Consider the following 12,374-nt stretch of genomic DNA (forward strand, 5'->3'; position numbering starts at 1 on the left):
ATCTCACCCCAGACCCCATTGGCTGCTTCTCATTCATTACTGCTGACTCCTGGAAGTGGTTCTGATACGTAATTCCTCTCCAGCCTGTAACTTTCCCATCTGAAATCTTTTAAACTTCATTTTTCTGTACTGCTCTGTGTCATTATCAGGATGGTTTAGCAGCAGCTGGTGGATCTGCTCTGTTCACTTTGCAGCTGGGTCTTTAGTAGGACAGTCTCCCGCTGAAAAATAATTCTGCTAATCTCTAATTCCCCCAGTTTGTTGATGCCATCTCTGTCTGCCCTGTCAGTGTTCAGCTGCAGAAAGTAAGACAGACTGATGACCACCAAGGGCTTCTCACCACTGGTTGCGTGGTGGAGGGAGGCAACACAGCTTCTCTGAGGTCCAGAAAAAGCAAAATGAATGTTTATCTGGTAAAAGTTGCTGGTACAAAACCAGCCAGGAGCTGGGAGCTCCAATGGGCCTGACTTTCCTCTGAGGCAATATGTAAAACCTGCTCGTGGGACACGGGCACGGGCGTGCTCTTCCTTGGAAGTGGAAAGATGCCTGTGTGTCTTCACCCAGAAGTGCTCTGTGGACAGCTTTGATTTCCTCGTTACACACAGGCTTGGTTTAAGCAGGTATCGTAGGTGGAGGTTGTGTTCAGGAGGGTTTATCTCTATGGAGCTTGTACAGTTTTTACAGCACCACGACTGCTGAGACAACTGACCTGGGTCTAGCACAGGTCGTACCAATCGAAATGCATCGACCTAGGTGTTGCTGTGTTCATTGGCAGGGCCGTATTTATATTGCTTACTTAAAAAAAAGAAATAATAAAACGAGAGCACACACCCCTTTCTGAAATAGCAGAAGCCAAGCTCTGTGGTGCCCAAGGACATCAGCACCTTCCCTGCCCTCAGCAGCTCGCTGGGCCAGTGGGAGCTGGTCACCTTTCTGTCCCCTTGGCTCCCACCACTGAAAAAGGGACACTGCTGCCTGGCTGGAGCACCTGACTGGTGGGTTTTGTTTTCCGGAGTTGACTTTGCCATTTAGGACAACTGATTTTAACCCACAATTGCCTGGTTTTTGCTTAGGGAAGGGCTGGAGCCCGTCCCAAGGACTTGAGCTGATGTAACACAGGATCTATTTTTCCCCTCCTGCAGACATATCAGACAAACTGCTGTTTTTTAGGAAGAAGTGTTTACCTTTGAGGATTTGTCATGTCGATAAAGTTTCTTCCTGTAGTTTCCTAAAGGCTGTGTGTTCCTGCGGGAGAGGCAGACATGGTACAACATGCCTGGAGCCCAGCGCCACAGGGCAGGAGCTGTCGGCACCGGTTTGAGGCTACAGCTACAAGGGGCAGGATTTGAGGTCTTCTGCCACGGATGAGGAGAGGGATCCTGTTCTTCCTTCACCCCTTCTCATGAAGTCTGGCAGCCTCCCCAATATTTATAACCCTGCGGGCTGAGCTTGGCTCAGCTCCCTGCTTGTTCTTCCTCCTCTGAATCTTGGGATTGTCCTGTGCAGGGACAGGAGTTGGACATGATGATCCTTGTGGGTCCCGTCCAACTCACAACATTCTGTGATTCTATGATTCTCTGTCCCAGCCCCTCTGGAGCACCTTTCAGCCACGTACAGGTTCCCCCCTCGTGAGGAGACGTGAAGCTGGTAATTCTGCGCGTGTGCTATTTACGATTAAGCCCCATCTGCTGAAGTTTGCCGAGCACTGTCCTTGTCGGTCAAGCTGAGTGCCACGCCAGCTGGGCACGCGCAGGCCAGGGGCGGCTCTCGCTCCTGTCACCTCGTCTGCCGAGGCTGCTCTCCTCTGCACACCAGTGCCTGCAAAAGGGGAATGAGTCTGCCTGGGAAATAGGCTTTTTTTACAGGATCAGGCTCCTCAAGAATTCATTTTCTGGGCTGTTTTATGAGTTTACCCTCTTGTCCCAGCTGGAGGGGCTGTCCCGTGCCGTCCTCTGTAGCCAATTTCATGCAAGTGCTTGCAGTCACATAGAAACACATCCACACAGCAGCATGATGAACAAGTTTCCCTTGGAGGATGCAGGATTTAACTGCTTTGCTGCTGCTCACATTACTCCCCGCGCCAGCTTTGCCTCTCAAAGCACAAGAAGACCATGCTCAAGACAAGCCACGCAGCCTTCTTGCAGCGCCGCCGCTCTCCAGCAGCCATCTGACCATCTCTTCAGTCTTCTTCTTCATCTTAATCCAAAACCTGTTTTGAGCAAGTGCAATAAACTCTCTTATTAATTGTCATATTAAAGTCCCTGATGTTTAGAAAGAAAAGGAAGTGGGTTTCCCTCCCTCAGAGCGGGGTGTGTGGCTGAGGGTTCAGGTGACTGCTGGCGGTGACTGCAGCGACTTCACAAGCTCTGTTTTGTGCATGGTCGCTACTTTCTTGCGCTAGTTGAGAAAATAATCGTTCTCACAAAGTATTTTTATAGATTAAAGCTAGAGAAGGTACACAGCTTGTTATCCAAAAGCTGATCTACATGAGGAAAACACATATATGTCGCTGCCAGCGCGTCGTAGCAAAGGGTGTAATTGAACAGGCTCTGAAAAAGGCTTAATTCTAAATATAGAGGACCACACTACACTCAGTGCTGTTTTGGAAAGTGTGGCTGAGCCATCGTGATGTCCCCTCCCCTCCTCCACCTATACCGCAGGGTGTCAGAGGATGAAGTGTACGTTACCGCGTTTCACTTTTTTGGTTTAAATCCAGTGGGTTTTTCTGGGGTAGGACGTGTCCTGATTTTAAGGTGAAGAGCAGGTCTGCTGCTGCTTACGTTGCCGTGTTGTTTAGGAATCGAAATGGGCGTGGGGTTTTTTTTTATACTTGATCTCGATTTCTGTGTAATCTAAGCAAAAGAATGAGATGTATTTAGTGGAGCAGGCCAGGATTGTTCCAGCAGTCATAGGTGCTTTATAATGTTGCAGAGGCAAGCAAGGGAGCTGGCAGTTTGGATATTCTCTCAGCAGCTTTTGATATTTCTAAAAACAATTCTCAATGCTTTGTGGATCCCCAGAGAGAAAACTGAAGCCTGCTGAGATCTGATTTAGAGCCCTAAACTTTCTAGGGGTCTGGATAGTCTGTTGAATCTACAGATGCTGAAGATGCTATAAAAGCAGACAGTCATTGCAGAGGTCTTTCCTGGTTTTAAGCTATAAAAAAAAGATTAATGCTTCTGCAGTGAAATTGTTCTTAGCTTCTGAAATGAGAGTAGGGTGGAATTTCACTGAAACTTGGCTGGCAGAGAAGTAACGTGTCCTGGGAAGTATTGTGGGAAACTACGACATGACAACGCTGTCAGTCTTGCGGGTGATTGAGTCAGAGCAGAGCCGCTTTTCCAGCGATGCTCAGAGAAACGTCTCTGCAAGAGAAGGAAGATCCGCTTCCCAAACGCCGCTTTGCTACTCTGCGGTGTCGTGGGGGGGATTTGGTGCCATTCAGAATCTCTCAGACTGGAGATCCCTTGTGGGGAGCAGGGACCGTAAAGCTTGCAAGGTGTTATCCTTCTTGGAACAGAGTAAAGCATGACTGGGCTGGAGATCTGCATTGGGGCTGCATCATGGGGTGATGCTGGGGTGGTGTTGGCAGCTGCTCAGCCCGGTGTAAACCACATGAACCCTGTGGTCACTCTGCCTTGCTGGTGAAGGGTATGTCAGACCTTTACCCAGCCCCGGTGCTCAGCTGCCTTGGCTGTCCTTTGTCTCAGGCTCTGCTGGCTGTATCCTTGGTGTAGCTGCTGGAGGATTAAGATGTGACCTTGCTGTGGCATCCATCTACGATAAATATTAAAATTTCCTCCAAACATAAGGTTAGCGTTGATCAAAATAGAGCAGGTACTTTCCACAGGGGAATATTCCAGAGAGAAGGACTTAAGCTTCTAAAAATGCTTTGAAAATGGTCTTGGAGAGGGCTGGGGGCACTGTAGGCAGCGGATACAATTGCCTGTTTTGGTGGAAATCTGAGTCTGGCCTCATCTAAATTGGCACTGAAGCGACATCGCCCACGCAGCTGGGAGGTCCAGCGAGAATATGGAGAACATGTCTTGTTCTAAATTTGTGGGTTTTGCTTTGCAGTTCGAAGGAACCAACTCCTCCTTTTCAGGATATTTCTATTAGTTGATATGAAACTTGCAATAACCCTGGTGCTTTGGGGTTTTTTTGCCTTTTTTTTTTCCCTCCTTTCTTTAGGCGAGTGCAGTTGGTAGCAGTACGCCTAAATAAGGGCAGATGCATAGGAGGTGTAGATTTTTCTAAGAACTTGATTATTGCTGTTGCTTACCATCTCTGCAGCTGGGAGTGCTTCAGTAGTAAATCTCATTTACCATGTGCTGCTTTTGCTGTAATGGCTGGTTTTAGCTTTGAAACGGGTTAATCTCAGCAGAAGACTTCTTGGTTAGATTTTGGAAGGAAAATCTGGATGTTGCTGTGGCTTCCCTGCCTTGTGTACTCTCTCTGCTTTCAAAAAATACTATAGAAAGAGGGGAAGATGGGCAAAGGGAATGATTTTGTTGATTAATTTCTTAATTGCCAGATGTGGCAAAGGCTTTGTGCAGTGGCACTGGATTTGTACACGCACTTTCAGTTGATGCTTTGTTTCTGCACTGTGTTGTGGTTTTCTTCCCTTCTGAGTAGCCTTAATATTTATCCACTAGGAATCAGGATGCTTAGGGTATATTTTCATAATATGATGGCTTTCAGTGTGGGGGAGTGGAGCCATGGATTTATACACCTTAAAATCTTTGTCAGGTTTTTGCCTTTCTGCCCTGGAGTGCGGTAGTAGAGAGTAAAGCTGGTTTTGGAACAGCTGACCGTAAAATGCAATGGTGTAAATGCATTAGTGAAAGCACATTTATGCTCCTGCAGAACTGTACTTTGTGTTTGCAGCAGAGATAAAGAAGGTAGGAAATCAGTCAAGAGCTGCAAAGTGTGTGGGCTCCCCCCATGCACCCACACGTGTTCACCTTCTCTCACACTGCGCCTCTGAGTCCCGGCGACCAGGACTCATCATTCGCGTGGTAATTTCTGATGTGTTTTCCTGGCTCCTTTGTTTGCTCGCTCAAGCCAGCAGATGCAGAAGTCAAGTTTACTTTTACAGCACCTCGGTGCAGGGGAGCAGCTTGTGCAAGGTGCTGTTAACTCTGTTGCTTGTCTCCAAACAGTGGTTACTCTTAAAACCCAACGATGACACGTTGTGAAACTTGCGCTGAGTTATAATTGTGGTACACGCTGGTGTTCAGGTGTATTTTGTCACTGATGACAGAGGTCTTTTTTTTTAAGAGGCTCTGTCATGGAAGGAAGGGCAGATGAGATTTTTTTTTATTTTTTTTTTCTCCAAGATTTGGAAAAGTGGGTCTGGCAGATGTGGCCAGGTAAGACTGGAGCTGCTGGTTCAGCTGAGCGTGGAATAAAATCTTAACGCTTGCATAGGCAGGACTTCAATCACTGGGTACCAAAAGTTGTTTTAATATTGCTCTGCGGAGGCATGGCTTTTATAACACGTCTCCAGTTCAGTTGGTAATTATTAGCAGTGGCTAGATGGTATCAGTCATGCCATTCAGAATGTAGCTTTTGATCTATCTGTCAGTTCTGCTAGGGATTTTTCTGGACTGTATAATTAAAATCACACTCAAAATAATCCCCCCCTTCCCTTCTCTGTTTTTTCAGGAGGCGAAGGGCAGAGTGGAGATGGGCAGCAGACCGTGCAGCCATCGTCAGTCGCTGGAATTGGCTCCAAGCCCACGTCTCGGACCTGGAATACCGAATCCGGCAGCAAACGGACATTTACAAGCAGATTAGAGCCAATAAGGTGAGGACCAGCAGTGCCTGTGGATACATGTGATTTTGCTCTGGCTGCCTCCTTTTCTGATGCACTGGACAGTGCCTATACAAAGTCTGATGCTTTTTTCCCCCCCCTTGCATCTCTCAAAAAGCATATTGCACAGTTGTGACTAATTGTAAAGCTATTTGGCATGGGCTGAGTGTAATTCATCTCCCTGGTCCAGTATGGTAACGTGAAGAGAGCAATACCTTACTTCAAAGTCAGTCTTTGGGTATTGAACAAAACTGTCACTTTTACATGTGTATTGCTGTTCCCCATTGTTCAAACCTTTCTCTTTTTTATTTGATTTAAAAAACAAACAAACAAACAAAAAAGCCACCAACCTTCCCATTCTTTCTTTTTGGGAGTGGCTGAAAATGTTTCTTTTTGGGAGTAGCTGAAAATGGGGATAAGAACAACTTCACAAGAGATTTACTAGGGAAGGGAGGGGACGATGGAGGAAGTTAACTTCAGATGCTATCACATAGCACAGGCTTAAAATTGAGTCTGTATCATAAAAAACCCCTGTTTCTAGGTGCTGACCTTTCTCTGTGGAAGGAATTATTTTTTTTCAAGCTTGCTCTCAGATGGTGGGAGAATGGGGGAGAGCAGAGAAAGGATGAGGAAGGAATTGTTATCAAGACTTGTTCAGGCATGCACGACTAAATGTCAGGCCTTGGAGAGAGGAATGTCAGGAGTTTGTAGCAAGAAGGCTCATGGTATTGCATCAACTTACAGATCCTCAGGAATTCAGAGTTCACCAAATGCTTTTCCCAAGATGTGTGGTGCTCTGGGGGCGGTGGGGAGAGGGGCTTCCAGGTGGGTAGAAAGCAGAGGCAGGGGAGGAAGACTGGACTGTTATGCAGCTATGTAGAAAAACAGGCTAATTGAGTGAGCAGGGGCTATAAATGACTAGGTGGAAGAGCACAGCTTGCTGAATGGAATCCATTACTGAGATGAGAGGAAAAGGCTTCTGGGAAGCAGATTGTATGTCAGATTAATGAACCAGTTTCAGAAAGAATCGTCCTCCTCCTTTCTTAGGAAAGCAAATCCTGCAACACGGTCTCTTTAAGTATACAATACAAAATAGCTAAACATTTATATGCTAAAAGTTATGTAATGGAAGAAATGAGAAAACTCATCTAATGAAGTGGAAGATTCAGTGCTTTCCCCAGATGATGACAACTTGACAGACTCGTGAAATGGCCCGATAATGGCTACAAGCATCCCATATGCCTTTATCTAAGGTTGCAGTCTCTAGGTCTGAAAGGAGAACATCACGGTATCGTGTCAAAGTTGAAAAGTACAGCTGAGGTTTTGGAAAACAGGATGTCATCTTTTTTTGATTTGTTCAAACAAAAACTCCTCAACTGTGATAACCTAATCCATTAATTCAAGAGAAAGCATGGCACTTAGAGTGGCAGAAGGGTTCAGATGTTGGGGATTTGGTAGTGGCTGAACAAGAAAGCGCGTATCAAATACCCCATCTTTCTGATAGGACTTCACAGAGATGACTGCTTGCACCCAGCTGTCATCATCTTGGTGTCATTGAGCTCAAGGATGCCTTGTGAAACGTTTCATTTCAACAATGAAAACTCAAGAGTCTGAGATTCATAAAAGCAGCCTGGGACAAGAATAGGAGACTAGAGAAACGAGTGCATGTTTCAGTAATACAGGAGTCTTGTTGGAATGGATTTGGCTTCAAATTGTACAAGGACAACAATTAAAGAATTTAGAGACACCTTGTTTTTTCTATCAACGTAACTCCAGCTTATTTGGCCATAAGGAAGTTCAGATTTAGCTGCTGCAGGAATTCAAAGTTGCTATTCTATTTTATTCTTCTTTTTTTTTAAGTTAGTTACCTTTATATGTTAAGTTTGTCATCCCAGTGTACCCTTCAAGAAAGGTGCATTTTTTTATTTTTTTTTTTTGTCAAATCAAAAGCAAGAGAAGGACCAGGCAGTTGAAAATAACCTGTTTTGAATGTACACTGCTGCTTGGGTGTCTGGGCAGTAATTGTGTTTTCGGCACATTCGGGTCGACTCGGTCGGAGCCTGGTGAGATGTGGAGGAAAACAACAAATCACTGAGCATGTGTGCAGAGTTAGTTGTAAAGTACAGTGCTTTCTGGCACTTAAAAATAGTGGGCTGCCGTGCCTTCAATTCTGTGTTGGTTTTGAAGAGCCTATACAGTTAATTTCAGGCACTGGCTGTCCGTGAAGGTAATAAGGTGGTTTTGTTTCTTTGCACAAATGTGCTTTGTTGGGTCTTTTTGAGATGGGGTGTGGCCCGGTGCTGGTCTTCCCCCCACGCAGTGTTTTAGCACCTCCCTGCATGGGTGGGTGACAGATGCTCCCTGTTTAGAAAGGAACAAACAGCATTTTTTCTCTTTTTCTGTGTCTCTTACAAGTTTCACTCTTGGATGGAATAAGAGGTAAATCAAGATGAAGGGTTCCAGCAAAAAGCAGGAATTTTGTGTAGTGGTGGACATGGTTGAATACAGTGACTGAAACTCCTTAAAGATGGGGTTGTTTTGCATGTTGTCTCTGCAGACCCGGGTTCAACTTGTTCCCAGACCGTCCAAGTTGGGTTCTCTGTGTTCCCTTCAAGCTTTTGGTCTGATCTGTGTGCAGCCTTCCCGTGGGGAGGGCTGTGCTCTGGTCAGAGCTGCTGAGTCAAGAGAAACGCGTGATGGGAAGGGTGGGATGGGAGTTAGGAGGAGCCTCTTGCTGGAAGAATTTGCAGCTCTCGTATGAGTTTCCTCTGTCTGCAGCCGTATGTCGGGCTTGGGGCATGATAAGAGATGCTGCAGTTCTTCTGCAGAGCTGTTAGGACACTCAATCTCTTTCTGATGTGTCTTAATGTATGTTAGTCCTCTTCCTCACCCATTAGTCTCTTGGCAGAAGCTGCTGAGCATTACAGGACTGTGAGACATCTGAGATCTATCTCTATATCTGTCTCTATCTGAGACCTGTGCAACTGACTTCTCATTAATACCATAATGAGCGATAAAAATGGGAGTAGAGAAGCGGCAAACTTGGAGGAGGCCTTCCTTTTTTCTTTGTTTTGGAGAATGCTGTTGAAAAGCAAGTATTGTGTGACCTTGGAATAATTCAGATACTCTGCTCCTTTTGCCTTCCTGAAAGGGAGATGGTCGTTTGATTTTGCCCTTCTCATTCCTCTCTGTTACTCAGAAATGCATAAATAACAGAAATTTCAAACTCTTAGAAGCAAAGCAGAGAACACAAGCCCTCAGTAGGAAGATGCCATCCAGCCTGCAGGTCTGTAGAAGCTGTCTCATGGGCTGGGAGAGGAGGACTGGTGTCCTTGGTAGTTTTGGGCAGCAGCATCTGTTTGAGGGAATGAAAACCAAAGCTGTGACTGTCACAGGGAAGGCTGCGTTAAGTGTTGCCTCTGCTTCAAAGTCACCAGGAAAGGGACATACTCCTAAACAAATATCCATGGTATATAGAATTAATTACTGCTCCTTCCTGAGGAGTGGAGCAGCTCCCTTCATCCTCTTCCTTAAAACTGAAGGTGGACATCCTTGGTGGCTGTTACTGTTCCTGATACCCGTGCTTCCCTGTCATTCTCTCGCTGAGCAGTTTCCTTGGTTCCAATTTTGCATTCAGTCCCAGTTTCTCCCTTGTTCATGTCCACTGTCTCCTACACCAGACATCTGGAGGTGACCAGCCTCTTTGCCAAAGCATGCCTGAGGATGTTTCTAGAAGCAGTGGCAAAATGTGATGGGTTGCTTTTGGAAAGCACAGCAGTATTTAATTGAGTTTAGATGTACAACCTCTCATCCACTCAGCATCCTTCAGGGATGTCAGAAAACTCTAGAAAATCGTCACCGTGTTTATTCTAGAAGCTGGTTACTTCCTCATTGCTGGTCAGAGCCACATACAGTTCTATTTATTTATGAACTGTTTTTAAATAAAGTATCCCTGCACTGTGGGCTACTGCTGTCTTTCTGGAAAGCCAGAAATCTCTTGTATAGATTATGTCAAGGCAGAAAATCAGCCTTACGAGCAACTTCCATGTGCAGTTTCCATGGTCATGTAAGATTTGACTTTGTGGACTTTGAGAGAAGCTTTGTAGCTCTCTCCTCTTTCCAGATAACGTGGACAGGTTCCCTTCCAGGCTGACTTTCTTGTGCCACACCATGCAGCCTCCAGAATTGTTTTCAGATGATTGATCTGCCTTTTCCTAATCTGAGCAACTCTTTTCATAGTTCTTTGTTTGACCAAATGCAAACTTGCTCTGACTTGTCTTTGTCCTGGACTATATTCATGGCCTGTAGGTTCTACCAGCTCTCTCTTGCACATTTTAGCCTGCTTTTTTGTTATAATATAGCTCAGAATATGCATAACTATAATGATTTTCTTTTACTTGACGATGTTCAGAGAGAAAGCAGTCCTGCCTTTAGAGTAAGCTTCACTTAAGAGCAAAATATCAACAAGACAACATATGTTAAGCCTGATAAAACAGTGCTCTGCCGCTGTGCTTTGTCCCGTTAGGTTTATAGCAATGACTTGTTTATCAGTGTTTTTCTTTCCTTATTGAATTTTGTGAACATCACTTCTTTGGAAAAAAAAAAAAAAAAAAAAAAGTCTGCTCAGAGTAACAAGTTTGACTGTAGATTTTTGGCACCCGCTCAAAATTGTTTGCTCAGCTGTGGTGGCGAGTTCCACTTTGGACGATGAAAACAGTCGTTTCCTGCTCTGTGCTACGGCAAAATGTTCTCTCTGGTTTTGCTGCTGGCATACGTCTCCCTGAACCTCCTCGTGTGTGGGAGGAGGGGAAGGGGTGGGAAACGGGAAACAGGACACAGCACCATTTCAGCAGTTTTGCCCGAGAGGGAGCTAACTGTCTACTATGAATGGGCTTGAAGGCATGTGATCTGGCTTCAGCCACTGTCCTTCCTCCTCTGAGTTCAGCTTAGATGTCAGGAAAATCCAGGCAGCAGGGGATTTGGTTTGGCATCGTTGTCTGAAACACGCGGTGGGGACGCAAGCCTTGCTGTGCAGCGGTTGTAGTTTCTGGGGCACGATGGATGCGCAGTTTCCCTGCTGAGACCGAAGGACCCACAGTTAATTCCTGTTCCCTTCCCTCTCTTCCAGGGGCTGATAGTTCTTGGTGAAGCATCACCCCCTGATCCTGCAGTAGATGATGCATCCCGTCCCGTTAGTGCTGAAGTTAAACTGGAGCCTGGGGCTGACCGGCTGGTAAGTGCCAGCAGCAGAAGCGACTGGGTCCAGATACTTCACGTTGATGAATTTTGGGTAGGGAAGGTTCAGCCTTTAAGCTGCAGTGGAGAGAAACACTCAAACTGTGTGTCTGGCATGGGACTGGCCTCCTGCAGAAGCATCTCTCTGTGGGACTTCACAAGGAAATAGCTGATCTGTTGGTCTGTGTAGCTCACCCTCCTCCCAGATTATTTTGGGGTTAATAAACAGTCAGATTTAAACACCTTTTAGAACAGAGTTCCTTGGGGTACCTTTTTAATATGCATTAGCATTTTGTAAAGCTTAAAAATCCTAACTAATCCTTTCCCTCTAGCAAAAAAAGTACCTCAAACTGAGAGCAGCACAATTAGCAAAGGCTTCTAAAGATGTAGCTATTAATATCTGCCTGAGTGTTACCCCTTGGAAATGGAACTGATTATTTCAGGGAGATGCACTGGAAACTATGTGGAATGCCAGGTATTTATTATTTAATGCAGAAATGTAGGCCACAGACTAAAGGCTTGATCGTACTGTTCAGCCTGGCTGTGATTACTTTTGATCTTGTGGGACACATCAATGTATTGAAATGGAGGATTTTGAAGTTGTGCTGTAGTACTAAGAGAAGGATGGTCCCTGCGTGGCTCAAACTCCTGCTACCAAGCTGCAGTGTTCCTGCTTTGCTGTCCTCATGCCGCGTTTGGGGAGGAACGAAGCTTCACTGCAGTGGGAGTCCTTGAGTTTCATAGAATCCCAGACTCGTTTGGGTTGGAAGGGACCTTCAAGCTCATCCAGTTCCAACCCCCCTGCCAGCAGCAGGGACACCTTCCACTAGACCAGGTTGCTCAAAGCCTCATCCAACCTGGCCTTCAACACTTCCAGGGAGGAGCAGCCACAGCTTCCCTGGGCAACCTGGGCCAGTGTCTCACCACCCTCACACCAAAGAATTTCTTCCTAAGATCTAATATAAGCCAATACTCAATGTAGTTGATACAGATAAAAAAACTTAACTAGAAGTGACCGTAAAATTGTACTTTGAGTGTTTTCTCCTCTCGCTGGCAAGACTTTGTGACAGAGTTTTCCCGATACTGAATAATACGAAATACTGTGAAATTTTTGGTTAACACCGGACTGCAAAGGGGTTATTACGAGTGATTGTGATAAAATGCTTCCTCTCTTGACACTACCTTTCAGATGTGTGTTTGGAATTTAAGTCTTTAATTAGCAGATTAACTGAACCTAAAATTCTGCTGTGCAGTTGGGTACAATGAACAGGTTTTGCTCATGACTGAAATAGTAGATGGTGCTTCAGATGAAAACAGAGCCACG

The 12,374-nt window shown here is 45.5% G+C and overlaps 1 protein-coding gene across 1 annotated transcript in view; it reads left to right on the plus strand.

The window, feature by feature from the left end:
• The window catches only part of KANSL1 (KAT8 regulatory NSL complex subunit 1), a gene marked incomplete at its 3' end in the record, with an annotated part of 80,885 nt that overhangs the window by 46,259 nt on the left and 22,252 nt on the right, over positions 1 to 12,374 (plus strand). The window contains exons 2-3 of the mRNA XM_010167044.2: positions 5,668 to 5,809; positions 10,944 to 11,048. Of these exons, the coding sequence (XP_010165346.2) occupies positions 5,668 to 5,809; positions 10,944 to 11,048 (247 nt within the window). The remainder of the gene's footprint in view (positions 1 to 5,667; positions 5,810 to 10,943; positions 11,049 to 12,374) is intronic.

Source organism: Antrostomus carolinensis, unplaced genomic scaffold (assembly GCF_000700745.2).
Source record: "Antrostomus carolinensis isolate BGI_N321 unplaced genomic scaffold, ASM70074v2 scaffold104, whole genome shotgun sequence".
Lineage (NCBI taxonomy): Eukaryota > Metazoa > Chordata > Aves > Caprimulgiformes > Caprimulgidae > Antrostomus > Antrostomus carolinensis.